This window comes from Podarcis filfolensis, assembly GCF_964270895.1.
Source record: "Podarcis filfolensis genome assembly, chromosome: 6".
Lineage (NCBI taxonomy): Eukaryota > Metazoa > Chordata > Lepidosauria > Squamata > Lacertidae > Podarcis > Podarcis filfolensis.
Window position 1 is genome coordinate 996289 of NC_139609.1, and position 16295 is coordinate 1012583.

Consider the following 16295-nt stretch of genomic DNA (forward strand, 5'->3'; position numbering starts at 1 on the left):
TTGGTCGGAGGCGGGGAGGCGAGTCGCGCACGCGCCGCCCCAGCGCAAAAGCCCCGCGCCGCGTCCGGGCGGCGGGGAAGCCGGGGGGGGAGCAGCCCCGCGCGCGCTCAAGGGCCGGAGGCCGCCCGACGAGCCAGGCAGCAGCCGAGGAGCCTCGGCGGCGCGGAAGCAGCGCCCCCCGGGCTGCCCTCGCCTGAGCCCTCGCCGCTGCTGCTGCTGCTCAGTCTCAGAAGCGGGCGGGGGGGCAGATTCCTGGGGCGCCCCTCGGCCGGGACCCGCTCGCCGGTCTGGACGAGGCAGACATGGCAGAAGTCAAGCGGGGGGGGCGCTGGGGTGAAGGAGGCTTCTCCCTCCCTCCCCCGCCAGGAGCGAGGGGCGGCCGCAGAATCCCCTGGCCCTGTGGTGCAGGATCCGTTTCACTTATTGCAGCCTCGGGCTGTGGACAAGACGCTTGAAAGAGGACAGCCAACCCCAGGGCGGGGCCTCTTAAAAGACTCCTAGACCCTTGGCCTCCTGGCTTGGGCCTGGGGAGAGGGCCAGGCGCCTGGACAGAGGCTTGAAGAACTACTGCCCGGTTGTTACTCCCTCCCTGGTCAGGTGTCCAAGGGGGCTGTGGCTGTACAAATACAGTGGCCCTGCTCTTTCTAGCTTGTGCTAGGTCCTGAGGTGGTCATACTATGAGGTCCTGCAAGACTGTGTTCTACAGTGGTACCTCAGGTTACATACACTTCAGGTTACAGACGCTTCAGGTTACAGACGCTTCAGGTTACAGACTCCGCTAACCCAGAAATATTACCTCGGGTTAAGAACTTTGCTTCAGGATGAGAACAGAAATTGGGCTCTGGCGGCGTGGCAGCAGCAGGAGGCCCCATTAGCTAAAGTGGTGCTTCAGGTTAAGAACAGTTTCAGGTTAAGTACGGACCTCCAGCAAATCAAGTTCTTAACCTAAGGTACCAGTTCCGCATAGTTTAGCAGTTTTTTTGCCACTGTTCTTTCATTGGGATTTCCTTGTTCTTCCATCTTTGTGCTAACAAAACTCTTGCTGCTGTTGTAGCATACATAAATAAGTTTTTTTAAAAAATTTCTTGGCAGGTCTTGTCCTACAATCCCTAACAAAAATGCTTCTGGTTTTTTAACAAATGTCATTTTAAACATTTTTTTCAATACATTGTATATCATTTCCCAAAAAAAATTAATTTCTCTACATTCCCACCACATATGATAAAAAGTCCCTTCTTTTTCTTTACATTTCCAACATATATTTGACCTGGTTTTATACATTTTTGCGATCTGTACTGGTGTAATATACCATCTATATATCATTTTCATATAATTTTCTTTCAAGAGAGAACAATCATCTAAATTTCAACTTTACTTTCCACAGTTTTTCCCAGTCCTCAAATTGTATATTATGTCCTATATCCTGTGCCCATTGATCATAACCAGTTTGACCTCCTCATCTTTTGTTTCCCATTCTAGCAAAATACTATATGCTTTCTTCAGCAGCTTCCCCCCTTCTATATTTATATTTTTTGCTGTTAACCATATCCCTAAGTATTTTACATTTTTATGAACTTTCATCTCAATACTTTGTATCAACTCTTTTTTCTTTTCTTCAATTTTTTTACTAATAGCTTAGTTTTATTTCTGTTTAATTTAAATCCTGCCACTTCCTCAAATTCTTGAATCTTTTCTATCACTCTAGGATTAGATTTTTTTGGATCCTCCACCGTAATTACTAAATCATCAGCATATGCTTTCAATTTAAATTCACTTTTTCCAGTTTTTACCCTGTGATCTCCTTATCTGCTCTTATATTTCTTGCAAGTGCTTCCAGGACCAGAATAAACAACAGCGGTGATAGAGGGCATCCTTGTTTAGTTCCTTTTTGTATCTTACATTCATCCATTATCACCTGATTTACAATTAACTTGGCATTTTGTTATGAATATATTGCTTGTATTCCTTTTAAAAATTTTGTTGTTGTTGTTTAGTCGTTTAGTCGTGTCCGACTCTTGGTGACCCCATGGACCAGATCGCGCCAGGCACTCCTGTCTTCCACTGCCTCCCGCAGTTTGGTCAGACTCATGTTTGTAGCTTCGATTTAAAAATTTAGGCCCAAAATTAATTTCTTCAAGCAATTTTTTCCATGAACTCCCAAGACACATCGTCAAAGGCTTTTTCAGCATCTATTTTACAGATTTTTTCCTTTCCTTATACAGTTCTGAGAAATATTTTACAAATGCTGCTCTTATTTCCTTCATCTTGTCTGTAGTCTTTCCATTTATATTAATTTTATTTATGGAGTTTCTCTGTTCAATTGCCACGCTAGCAGTTTTCCTGATTTATTGGCATGTTCAAAGTACTTCTGTTTCATTCTTTTTATCTTTCAGCTAATTTTTTCATTAACTATCATTAACTATCATTGGGTTTGTAATATTCTAGTTGCCTGCTTAGCTGACTCTTTATTTGCTTTTTTTGACAATTGTTTCTCCTTTTCCATGATTTCATCTAAAATCTCTTTTTTCTTTTTTTCTTTCAATTTCCTTTTAAATGAACTCTGTTGTATAAGCAGTCCCCTCATTACCCCTCATTTAATGAGCTTTCATCCTGATTTGCTTGCATAAAACTTATACAGAAGTTAGACCGTGTCTAGTTTTTATTGAGTGTTTCAGGGGTTTTTTGTAGGAAGCCTAGTTATTTCTAAAGGGCCTGTCCAAAATACCTTCTGGGGGAAAGGAAATCTCCATGCAGATACTTTCCAAATTGCAATCCTATGTCAGAAATGAGCACCTCTCAGCTTAGGGCTCCTTCAAATGATCCATTTAATGAGCTTTCTTTTTTAAAAAATATATTTTTATTATCAATTTCAACATAACCAATTATCAAACCATATAATCACATACATTATTCCCCCCTCCCTCCCTTCCATCCCTCCCTCCCCTCCCCCACCAAAGACTTCCCTCAGCTCCTCTCTCTGATTTCTCAGCACATATTATTCTCTCTGTGTTATAAAATTTTACATATCCTTACATTATCTATCTAACATGTTATCAACTAATAAATTTGTGTATGTTTATTCAAAACTAGCCAAGGAGTCCAGTTCATTTTGTTGTCTTTTTAGATAGTCATACCTCGGGTTGAAGTAGCTTCAGGTTAAGTATTTTCGGGTTGCGCTCCACAGCGACCCGGAAAGTAATGGAGCGCATTACTCCCAGGTTTCACCGCTCACACATGCACCCTCTTTAATTGCACAGTGCTTCTGCAAAAGGCAGGCTTGAAGCTGTACCCGTCAATAAATAGATCTGAGCCACAAGGGGGCATCTTGGGAACTCTCCTAGAAATAAGAACTTTTCATTTGACTTCAGAAGTGAGCAAAATGCTTCCTTGCTTATTAGATTATATCAAAGGTAATGTTATGTTTTATATGCCTGTTGTTTTTGCCATGGAGTTTTTCTGGCAGGGATACTGGAGTGGCTTGCTGGACCATAAAGAAGGCTGATTGCCGAAGAATTGATGCTTTTGAATTATGGGGCTGGAGCAGACTCTTGAGAGTCCCATGGACGGCAAGAAGATCAAACCTATCCATTTTGAAGGAAATCAGCCCTGAGTGCTCACTGGAAAGACAGATCGTGAAGCTGAGGCTCCAAGACTTTGGCCGCCACCTGAGAAGAGAAGACCTCCTGGAAAAGACCCTGATGCTGGGAAATATTGAGGGCACAAGGAGAAGGGGACAACAGAGGATGAGATGGTTGGACAGTGTTCTCGAAGCTACCAACATGAGTTTGACCAAACTGTGGGAGGCAGTAGAAGACAGGAGTGCCCGGCGTGCTCTGGTCTATGGGGTCACGAAGAGTCGGACACGACTAAACAACAACAATGTTATGTTATTTGCCCTGTGTTCATGGGACTAGGACAGATTACTTTTTAAAATAAAACAACCACATGAAAATGGTACCTTGTTCTGATTGAAAAAAAATTCAAACTGTTGAAGGCATTTAAAAATGAAAAATAACCTCCTCTACTTGAAGAATTTGGCCTTGCTGGAGGTTTATGCTCTCATGAGAATATGGGAATTGTAGTTTATACCCCACAGAGCTACAGTTCCCAGCACTGTTAGCAAACTACAATTCCCATTCTTTTGGGGGGTATACGCTATAAGTGTATGGTGTGTACACAGCTATAGAACTTGTTTGAATTTAAGGGGTAAAGGTTAGAGGGAGCATGCATGATTAGAGGAGGAAAGGGAGAAGCCAAAGATCAAGGGTATGGTTTCAGGAGTAAGAGGCAGTACTAAAGAGACCCGGTTAATACCAGGGGCTGGCCTAGTATCTTTTATTTAGAACCATAGAATAGTAGAGTTGGAAAGGACCATGAGGGTCATCTAGTCCAACCCCCTGCAGTGTAGGGATCTTTTGCCTAATGGGCTCAAATTCACAACCCTGAGATTAAGACCAACTGAGCTATGCCAGCTAAACTTTGCTTTTATTTATTTTATTTGTAACCCATCTATTTCTAGCTTACTGTGTTGCACTGTGTTCACTGAGTGACATTTGCCTTGTGCGTCTTCTGACCCAGACACTCAGAAAGGGGGTCAAGAAAGGCCTTTGAGCAACATATTTGCTCCACGTTTGGGAGGCACAGCCAGGAAAACAGAGATCCATAAATCTCTGGGGATCAGCTTAAATGTCTATTAAAAATGAATTGGGATATCTTAAATATCAACCACCACAATCACCCACAGAAGGAGAGAGAGTGAGATTCAAGGGAAATTTCATATTAGTCATAAAGAAGTTCCCCGCCTCTGTTTGCATATAAGGCTTAAAATGATCTCTTAATGCTATTTAATAGCTGTCCCTGGGAATTCACAGCTCTCTTCTTCCTTTGTGCTTTGCACATGGAGGAACAAGTGGAGATGGAGGCCAGAAAACTGGAAGAAGCACCTGCTGAGAAGTGTGAGGAGGACAGGAAAAGAAGCAGACAAATCTGGATGCAGCTTGGGACCATGGCTGTACAGCTGGTGGTCTTGCTTGCCTGCCTGATCTGCATTGGCTTGTGCTACCTTAGGGTAAGTCTGCAAAAGAACCTTACAGGTATGACTCTCCTGACAGATTCACACAGACGAGGCTTTCCCATCCTGAAGTCCACAGATTTGTTTATGTTTAGGCTCTCCTGAATCAGAAAAAGGCACACACTTTTCATATAATAGGGTTGCTTTCATATAACAGGGCTCTTTTAAAACCACATGATTGGTATTGGAAAGCCTGCTATTAAAATGGTCCCTTGGTCTGTTCATCTGCATGTATGCTAAGGAACACATACAAAAAGCTGCGGGCTTCTGTGGAGTTAGGGTATGTGCAAATCTATCTTTGCAGAAGTTACAATGTAAATGGCAGGTTATTTGAGCTCTTCCTCTGACTCAAAGATTTAGCCACACTGTTTCCCTCCTTAATCACAAGATTCTCCAACAATGTAGGACAGGTTTATTGCTTTGCTTCCTTAAGAGAGAAATATTATAGCTATTTCTCACATCAACTGTTGTTAGAAACGGGTGGTTTTAAATACTAGGAGCACGTAATGATCATTTCCACTTGGTGTTCAACAGTTATTAGCATACCTCAAAAATCGCCAAGTGCCTTTGGCTAATGATAAACTTTGTCCTAGTTTTCATCATTTGTTGGTAAATCTCAGAATTTGTAACTAGTAAATGTAAAAAATCTCATACCACTTATTTTTGAAATTGGCTGATAATCTCAAGGCTTGGCAATCTTAAGGACAATTTTAAAATTCCATTCTCATGTTTATATTTTGTTAGAAAATGCTAGGCTTTATCAAGGCACACTGAAACAATTGGAAAATAAGTCTTAGAACCATAGAATTGTAGAGTTGGCAGGGACCCCATGGGTCGTCTAGTCCAATCCCCTGTAATTTGCCAGTAAATTATTTTTAAAAACCTTACCAAGTTCATTAAATAAAAAGTGCAATGCCACCCTCATTCCCAAAATTTAGTGATAAATACCAGCACTGGAAAATAACACAAGTAAACCTCACATTTTTATTTTGGCCAGATTCAACAAGGGAGGTCCAGATTTGGAAATGTACTTGCCTGCGGAAGTGGGGCTGGGTTTGCCACACACAGATTAGAAGACCACAGGGAATAAAAGTGAAGAGAGGTGGAGACGGGTGGGAGTGAGACCCGAATAAGTGATAGTCCTGATCATCCAAGCACCTTGGGGGGGGGGACAACTAATTTCTAGTTCTGAACATAGAGGCTGGGGCAAAGAGGGCTTTATCGCTGTTATTTATTAGTGTTTGTGGAGAACAGGAAATACTAAAATAAAGACAGTTGCAATGAGGGGGCGGTTGGACCTTAGCATGTTGACATCCTTTGAGAGTCCAGTTTGCCCTGCTTGTGAACTCCATGCCAGTTGAAATGTGCTTAGGATACTATTTCTATGCTGGGGAAAATTTTTCACAAAATGCTAGTACAATGAATTTACAATAGTGGTTTCTGCTGTCACAGCAGCATTACACCACACTAATTATTTTCCTCTCAGTGAAGTTATTTAAGAGTAGTCCTGACTGTTTTTGGCTCAGGAAGTTTCATTTCAGCCATTTTAATCGGTCTTGGAATAGCAGCCTTTCAAACTGTGACTTAATTTTTTAAAATGTAGCTAAAAAATTTATACCTATTGAGACACATTCTAAATCAGCCTAGTGTTTAACACTGTATCCACTCAAACGTTTCACTACTTCTTCATCAACCTGTAATTGATGTAATGGTCAGATTGGAGAGGAAAATATATCTGATCTACCCTGATGGATAGACCTGCAACCATACATGGAACAAAATAAAGGTCCATGAGAGAAAGGTAACAATCTGATGCATGATGATGGGCTGGTCCAAGAAATAAGATCTTCTGTCTTAGCTTTGCAGTTTTTGTTCTTTTTAATTCTAGTGTGTGGGTTTTGTCAACAGAAGTAGGGTTGAACTACCGGCTAATTAGTTCCCTCCTATGATAAACTCCTCTGGTAGATGAATACAGCTGTCCATTTGGAACCAGTAAACTGTACTATATTTTGCTTTTATCAAACAGGTCAAATCATGCCTTAATATTTAGTTTTAAACTAAGCATGTGGTTATTTAAATTTTATTTAAAATGTTGGCAATTCAAGAATGAGTTAGACCAAGTTAATGGCCTTTTAGGCTTCCTCCACGTGAGTAGGGGGTTTTGAATAATAAAAATTATATGTCACCGGGGGGAGGGTGTCAGGTTTTTAGAGATGCTTAGGTGGGGCATGGCCCAAAAAGATTGGGAACCACTGCTCTAGATTTATTGTGGGGAACTTTGTCGCTAATTCATGAACGCTAGCCTTTTGATGTGCTAAGAAAGTTCCTTAACCAAAAGTGCTTCTTAGAGTAAACTCATCAGGAATAAACTCATCAAAGCAACATTCTGGAGTTCTAATTAGATGGGGAACCTGTTGGGAGATAACCCTGAGGCCTTGTGCCTTCCCCCAATGCAGCGTTGCCCGAGATTTATCACTCCGGTCTCCCGTCACGTTGATGTGACCCATATCCTCCTGGGACATGAGCACACGACCAGCAGAGTCCAAAATAGTCCAACATTCAGCTTCACTGGATGTGTATGAGAGGAAGAAAAGCTTTTCTCTATCCACTCTCCTTACCGTGTTTAATTTTATAAACTTCTGTCTTGTCGCCTCTTACTTGCCTTTTCTCTAAACTAAAAAGTCCCAGATGCCTGTAGCCTTTCCTGTCAGAGGAATTGCTCCATCCCCTTGATGTGGGGCTGCCTTTGTGCCTGATCTGGAAGCTCCCACTGGCGCAGAATGCGGAGGCTGGACGGGTGGTGGAGACAGACAGACAGCACCTAAGTCCCTGGAAGCTTGCCCGTGCTGCCCAAATGCTTCTGGGTCAAGTTCAAGGTTCTTGTATTATTTTACAAGACCCTTAAGAACTTGGCTTCAATATACTTTTAAGGACAGAGGTCTTCAGCCAGTTACTGTATGTGGTCCCGCATGTAGGGGTGGCCCATTTAGCCACCTGAGGTGAAACGGGAAGGTGCCCCCGCACTCCCCAGCGCTGCTGCCCAAGGGTCACTTGCCAGGGTTGTGTGGCTGTGGCTTCCGGCGAGATCTCACAAAAGCTCCACAAGGTCTCGCCAGAACCTGGAAACTACAGCCCCTCCTCCCTGTCTCTCCAGTGGGGGCAGCCAGAGGGGAGAATTGAATCAACTCCTTAGGAATTGCCAGTGCTTTTTTTTAAAAAAAAGGTGCCGGAACTCACCATGAAGTTGTTACAGTAAACATTTGAAAAAAAACAGTGCTGGTGCTGCGTACTCTTGAGTATCCCAGGGAACATGCACTGTTAATTGCTGCAATTTCATTAAAAACCAGAGACCAAAATGTATGGACCTGCAGGTACTCCCACCAGACTTGGAAGTATGCTCCCCCAGCAGCCTCACCAGCAGTTGGGGAGCATGTTAGATGCTATCTGTAACATTTGTGCTGGTTGGCAAGGAAAATAATAGGTATAAAAAGAGAATTCCTGGGTGCCTGGTACTCTGGCAAGAGAGCCCTAGCAGAGATTTAAAATCACAAAATATGCATCGAAGTAGAGCATGGAAATATAGGCTGTTAGACTTTTAAAATCCCTCCTCCTAGCTTTCTTCCAAAGTTGCCCACGTCCCCTTAGCATAGCAAGTAAAAATGGTTTACTTGCAAACTCTTCAAAGGTCAAATGCATGTGCTTTTCCGTACAGCAGCAAGAAAAGACAGGCAGTACAACTTAGTTTAAAAAATGTTTCTAAACATTTAGAAAAATGTTGCTAAAGCCACATGGTCTATGCTTGGAGCATCCAGCTTAGACATCCTTACTAGTTGGTTCACATGAAGGAAAGGAAAAAGAACAAAGGCTTTAGTAACCCTTCTTCCCAAGGTGAAGGTGTGTGACCTAACTAAGCTTACGCTATGGCCTTAACCCCTCCACGCATTAACTAGAGCTAAGCATGTTGGTTATATGAGGCAGATATAGCCCATAGTTTGCATTGGGGTCTTGTACCACCCATGATACAATTAAAGCATGGTTTCTCTTGTATGGGTCAAGATTGGTTTCACTGACTGATCAGATCATGCCATATTCCATCATCACCTATATTCTCTCCTCTATCTCCCTCCTAAACAACGTTGATGCCCAATATCAAACCTGTGTGTCGCTTATTCCTTACACAAAGCTGCAACCAAACCTTTACCACACCCCATACCAAGGAACAGAACCTCAGTTTTTGTAAGAGGTCTAGTTCTAGTAGCCTGTGCTCAGGTATGGGGATCCAACAGAAGACATGTTACCTGATGAAAGTGCAGCCACCCGTGGCCAGGCCTCTCAGGCCCATATTTTCTATAATACAACTTCAAGGATAATCACAGTATTTTACCTTGGAAAAACAAATCTTTTATTGGCTTTTGCCACAGTGATCAGAGGAAGGGGGATAGGGAGAACCTGAAATAAGTACAAACAGGTTGGAATAATTTTCATTTGCAACTCAACAATCTGTCTTAAAGTTGATAACCGAGTTCTCATTCTTGTCCATCTATTAAATTTCTTTTTCATTTGAGTATCCACTGAATGAAAATTCAAGATAAAACATTGTATGTCTGGCGGATGTTTTTTGTAAGCTTACTGTGCATGGTTTAGAGATTATGGTGGCAAACAGTTGGTTTGCTTTCTGTACATATACTAAGCCTAATTAGTCCCACTGTGAATGACATCTGAAACCAGGACCGTGCAAATGAAAGCAAGCTTGAAAATGATGCCTAAAATCCTTCCTCCCAACATAATTCTGCCTTCATTTGGATTCAAAATAAAGGCTGGTTTTCTCTGCCTCTAGATACTTCCACAACATTCCAACCTACCTGTATGTTTGGTTGCTTGCAGAACACAAAGAGCATCTGCCACCACCATATGCGGTTGAGCAGGAGGACACAGAGTGGTAACCAAACCCCCAGGCATCACGATCACAAGAACTCTCTAGCAGCTGCATGCACCACCTACAGACTAAGGGAGACCAGCGCTTGCTCCCACCTCTTCGCTAGTAAGAGGCCCATTTACAAATGTCAAGAGCTCTCTAAGCAGATGCCAAAGTGCACTGGCCGTTTGGGGGCTGTTTAGGGGAAAACCCTGGTCCTTTGCTCTCTTTTTTAAGCTGTGAAATTGTAATCATCTTTGTAGTTGGTTCAGAACATTAGGGATCTTTTTATATTAAAAACATCTAAATTGGGCACCCCCAACCTTCAGCCCTCCAGATGTTTTGGACTACAATTCCCATCATCCCTGACCATTGGTCCTGTTAGCTAGGGATCATGGAAGTTGTAGGCCTAAACATCTGGAGGGTGGTAGGTTGGGGATGCCTGATCTAAATCAAATGTGTTTGTTTAATATTTAAATTCATAATGGGTGCCAGAGCCTTCTGGAGGTGTCTTCTAACAGAAAGAACCAGGGAAGATGTTGCTGCTCTTTATGCTTGGAAGTACAGCTGGAAAACTGTACTTGGGGGACTGTGCCAGTCTGCTGCAGTCTAAATAATAGCCTTATGCTCACTTAAGGGATGCGGGTGGCGCTGTGGTTTAAACCACAGAGCCTAGGACTTGCCGATCAGAAGGTTGGCGGTTCGGTCCCTGCTCCTGCCAACCTAGCAGTTCGAAAGCACATCAAAGTGCAAGTAGGTACCACTCCGGCGGAAAGGTAAACGGTGTTTCCGTGTGCTGCTCTGGTTTGCCAGAAGCGGCTTAGTCATGCTGGCCACATGACCCGGAAGCTGTACGCCGGCTCCCTCAGCCAATAAAGCGAGATGAGCGCTGCAACCCCAGAGTCGGTCACGACTGGACCTAATGGTCAGGGGTCCCTTTACCTTTAACTTAAAGACTAAAATCCTAACTCTGCTTACTTGGGAGGAAGCCCCACTGAATTCAAAAGAATTCAATCCTGAGTAGACATGGTTAGGATTGTGCTGTAAGGATTCTGTTAGGAGTCATTCTGCAAAGAAACAGGAAAGATGATTGTAACTTTAAGAACTGTTTCTGTGAGTTCTGGGTGTGGTTTTCTAGGCTGATTAGGTACAGCTGGTGATGACTACAAAAGGAGGCGAAGTGGCCACCAGGTGGTGCGTTGGAAGATGGCCGACAATAACATCTCTCTGACCCATACGAGGTAATTCAGGGGCTGCTATGGGAAGTAGTTAGCCTTCCCTTCCCCCCAGGAGGTGGGGGGACCCTGTCTTGCCAGCGGTGTTCACAATGCACCCCCTGATCCGAGAGATGGGGGTGCCGAACACTTGGCACGAGCCCTCAGTGAAGTCAGCTCTTCCTGACGCCGATTCCAATTAGCGCGTGCTGGTTGCTTCAGCTCGGAATTATAATTGGAAACATATGATTGGAAATGAAGCTGAAGCACATATATCAAGTAAAGCTCGACGATAAGGCTGCTGAGTAATGGATCTCTGTGACCGGGAGCGACGGATGGATAAGTAAATCCTTTGATGTGTCACCACTAAGAGATTGTATGTTTGGAACGAAGGGGTGGTGGTGGAGGAAAAACCCTTTTTTCCCCTTTATATGATGTGATAAAATAACCCTCCACCCCAGAAAGAAACAAGATCGTCGCGTTTTTTAAGAATCATAAGCAGGATTTTAAGAACTGTGTGGGGATGGATTACAACAGGAGAGAAGATTTGAACGGTGAGAAAGTGGAAAATTTTTATGACGCAGTTAAAAATGGCGTCTCGCCAAGACAGGCTTGCCGGAGAAAGAAGGACGGGGGAGGAGAATCAGGAATGTTGGAAAGAGAAGGAGTGTCGGAATTGAAAGTTTGACCTGACAGAGCCCTCTGACCTATTTGATTTCTTTGGCTAGCCTGGAAAAATAAAGGACAGACCGAAGATTAATCTTGTTTATGGAAGCGTTAAACAGAAGCTGTCCTGGACTGATTTAGCTTTTGAAGAGTACAAAACCCACACAGAGACAACAGCTTTCAGTCTGCTTGTGAGAATCATCAGAGATCGCAAAGAAAGGAATATATGACTACAACAAGATGAGAAAGAAAGTAATAAAGGACTATCCGGATTGAACTGGATAGAACTGATTAATTAATGCAGTAAAATGAGTGATGTCTGGACTTATCCGGAATTTTGGACTCGTGCGGAGCTTGATATATGGGCACCCTCAAAAATTTAAAATTTGGCTGTATAATTCGGAACCAATGTGATTTGAATAATGTGATGTGATTGGCCTGTTAATAAAAATTATGTTTTTTTAAAAAAGGAGAAGTTGCAGTTTGAATTTGCCTTCAAAAGAGAACACCCACATGCTTTGCGTTTGTAAGGTTGTAAATAAAACTCTTGCTTGAGTATATTTTACACCTGTCTCATGGTTCTGTCGTGTGCTGCCAGGAAGATACAGCTCCAATAGATTCTACTCAACTAAATGACTTGTCAAGTGATTTCAATGGTTCTACTCCAAATATGAGTTCCTTAGACACAACCCTAACAGATCTATTGTAGTATAAACTGTTTCAGTCTAAAACTCATTTCATCAGACACATGGCAGATATATATTAGATACACATACACACACACAGGGAGAGAGAAAATTTTAATAATACTGCAGTCTATGTTATGGGCATGTGAATCCAGTTATATAACTAAAACAAAGGCAGGAAATAACACTGGATAGCAACATGGCTATTTTGGAGCTTCTGTATATGTGATGTCTTCAAAGTGAAGTTGCTGTACAGGCTTGTGCTGGGGGGGGGGGGTGCTATGCATGAGATGCCACCAACTGCTCTAATCCCCAAGCCTGCAAAATATTAACTATCCTGCGGCCATCATTCTTGACCCCTCTGGTGTTTACTTAGAGCTCAGCTTTCCCCGTTCTGCCTCTGAACACAAACACACAGAAGTAGATACCTTGCAGCCCACAGAGGTTTTACTCTCTAGTAGCACTCCACTCTCCCAGTGCTGTGCACTGCCTCTGAAGAGGCCAATGTTCCCAGCATCTCTCGGGGGGGGGGGGGGGAGGCAGTGAATCGGGGTGCGAACTTGGATAAAAGATTACGGGGGGGGGGAGAGATAAGCCCCACCCTGCTCACATGATGCAGTGCATGCACACCATTTGAATGTCAACATTCATCAACTTTAGGGGGCCCCAGCATCCTCATATAGTTTTTTTGGGGGGGTGAAGGGACCTTAGCCCCTAGGAGTTGCACCTGCAGTGGATCAGCACAGGCAGTGCTCTGGAGTTCTGTAGCTTGCGGGAAATAGTTGTACTAAAGGACTGCAGTTGAGACCTCTTAAAACTTCCCATGCAAAAGGCCCCATAATGTTGGTTCCCTGGTGTCCCATCATGTCTGCATTTCCATCTGGAGCTTGTAGGCACCTTTCATAACCTCATGTTTTGTTGTGTTTCAGAGTCCAGACCCACAGGCACAATGGATCTACATCAAGTGTGAGTTCTCCTTCTTCTCCTCCTCCTCCTCCTCCTTCTCCTTCGTCCTATTCCAAAGGCTTGAGGTGGGTTGCACTGTTCTCTCCTCCCCCATGACCAGTTGATGCTTCCAATCTTGACTTCCCTCCAACCCAATTTGCCCAGAGGGAACTGAAGCAGCAATGAATATTCTCTGACCAGGCTGCATGAGGGAGAAGAACACTCTCTCCCGGGCTCTGCATTTGCTCCTCTAGTGAACATCCAGGCAGGAAAATGATCTAGATGGGCTTTACCAGGAAGAGAAGAACCATCTTCACCCTCTCCTACTCGGGTTTGCCTGTTCCTTCCCTCCCACCTTGTTCCAGTGAAAGAAGCAGGAGAATGAATTTAGGTTGAAACAGTTGGAGAATAATTCCTACTGGTTTCTTCTCTATTCCCTTTTACTGCAAACAGCCTGATACCTGAGCAGGGCAGAGATAAGAGGTAGAATGAAGGTCACGTTGAAGCTGCGCTTGGCAGCCTTCAGGAGGAGGAAAGCTCTTGGTTCAGCTAATGGCAGGTGTTCTGGGTGGAGCCAAGGATGCACAGGGGTGGGGAGATCAGTAAGACATTTAACACAAGCCTACCGAATTTGCACTTTCTCCAACAATATGTGGACCAAAAAACAGATACAGTGGTACCTTGGGTTACATACGCTTCAGGTTACAGACGCCACTAACCCAGAAATATTACCTTGGGTTAAGAATTTTGCTTCAGGATGAGAACAGAAATTGTGCGGTGGCGGCACAGTGGCAGCAGGAGGCCCCATTAGCTAAAGTGGTGCTTCAGGTTAAGAACAGTTTCAGGTTAAGAACAGCCTTCCAGAACAAATTAAGTTCTTAACCCAAGGTACCACTGTATTCTTCTAAACTGGCTCTCTGACCAAATAATATGTACAAAAATTTGTATATTAGATGAATGTGTGAATTAAAAATGCACATTTAGGAAATAAATATATAAAATATATTATGTCAAGGGAAATGGCTTGCAAAAAATGTGTATCGGGCAAAATTGCATACAGCCATGTGCAGCCTAGAAGAAACATGCATTTGAATGCTGATGAACTTTCATGAGGACTTTAAAAAATAATACTCCCAAACTGATGCCGAAATGTGGAGAACTGAACATAAGATGAGAAACTGAGGTGAAGCCAAACAGATGGATTTCTCCATGCCGAGCTGGGCGCCTGCTTGGGTTCCAGGGCAGGACTGCTGCACCAGATGGAAGTGGGTGTGAGAGGAGACTTTGCCCTTCAGCTGCCATTGCAAAGTTACAGAGCACAAAAAGGATATGCAAATGTCAGCCCCCAGATTTAGACAGAATTGTAGCAGCAAAAGATGTATACAAAGTGTTTCCAAAACATACAGAAGAATAAAAAGCATTTAAGCAAATGGTGGGTAACAAACACACAAAAAGGCTACAGAGAACAAAAATGGTTAGTTTGAATATATTTGGTGCAGGTAGTTCAAAAATAACAATCTGCCTGGACCAACAGCTTAAACTCTCTTGTTTCTAAGACAGAGGTAGAGAGAGATGGAAGTGAAAAATATTACTGTTCTATCAGGATTGGGTGTGTGTGTGCAAGGGGTTCAGCAGGCGCAGTGGAGGCTCAGGAGCAACAGGGAGAAATGGAATGCAAATGCTGTGATTAGGACAGAAAGGTAGAAAGAACAGCAAGATTTGGAAAATGGTGGGACAGAGAGAAACTCAAGGATTCAAGGAAGGGGGGCTAAGTGCAGGGAAGGAGCAGCTGAGTTCCCTGAAGTTCCCTGTGACTCAAGAATCTGGGGTTAGGGCTTGAAGAGCCAAGCTCTCAAATTTTGAATGTTAGCAGACTGCATTTTATCCACAAAGGTAGGCCTGCTTTCTTAGGCTGCCCTGAGCCCGGCCTTGTGTGAGATTCCAGCACAGCCTAGGAACTTTAGAATCCTTCCAGAGCAGAGAAATGACTCCTGTCCCCTTTAGATCACCCTGAGAAAAACAACAAGCATGGAGAAAGAGGTCAGGGGACAGGTTGGAGGAGGCAGGAGGGAAATGCCAGCTGGGATTGGAGCTGAGACATATGGTAACTTCTGACAGAAGAGTTTGGATTTGATATCCCGCTTTATCACTACCCGAAGGAGTCTCAAAGCGGCTCACATTCTCCTTTCCCTTCCTCCCCCACAAGAAACACTCTGTGAGGTGAGTGAGGCTGAGAGACTTCAGAGAAGTGTGACTAGCCCAAGGTCACCCAGCAGCTGCATTTGGAGGAGCGGAGACACGAACCTGGTTCCCCAGATTACGAGTCTACCGCTCTTAACCACTACACCACACTGGCCAGTTTTTACCCAGAGGCCTAAGTGAGGCAACCATTTTCTTGACAGAGATCTGAAATTTCAAGTGCTGAAATGTCAGGTGCTGACAGAGTTTGTGTGTAAAATTGAGGAGTCTGGAAATGCAAGCAGCAACGGCAGGTAACAACCAGTAGGGAAAATGCTTGTTGGTTAAGACCCGTGGCCCCAAAGAGATGAGAAACAGATTAGGTGCAGAGTCGGGAACTTGCATACTTTTTTGAAGATGAGAGCGAGTTCAACTCCTTTCAATGATTCTAGTTTCGTCCTTTCAATGAGGGCAGCTCCTAGAAGTTGCTTTCTCTGTTGTGTTGCCAGATCCTTGTGCTTTGTACAGCCACCAGCAGAACAAGAGTCTTAAGGGACAGTGAGATTAAGCACCTTGGAAACAGACACACACACACCCGCCACCTATCGAAAGTGGGTGAG

The 16295-nt window shown here is 43.6% G+C and overlaps 1 protein-coding gene across 4 annotated transcripts in view; it reads left to right on the forward strand.

The window, feature by feature from the left end:
- Positions 1-16295, forward strand: part of TNFSF4 (TNF superfamily member 4) — a 37317-nt gene that overhangs the window by 20379 nt on the left and 643 nt on the right. Inside the window, exons 1-3 of one of the 4 annotated variants that reach the window (XM_083621492.1) lie at positions 3239-5068; positions 9956-10112; positions 13482-13518. In XM_083621492.1, coding sequence (XP_083477618.1) covers positions 4838-5068; positions 9956-10112; positions 13482-13518 — 425 coding nt within the window. In that variant the 5' untranslated portion in view covers positions 3239-4837. Of the gene's footprint in view, positions 1-2688; positions 5069-9738; positions 10113-13481; positions 13519-16295 lie in introns of those variants that run through there. The other 3 variants (XM_083621490.1, XM_083621491.1, XR_014549837.1) reach the window with 3 other exon arrangements.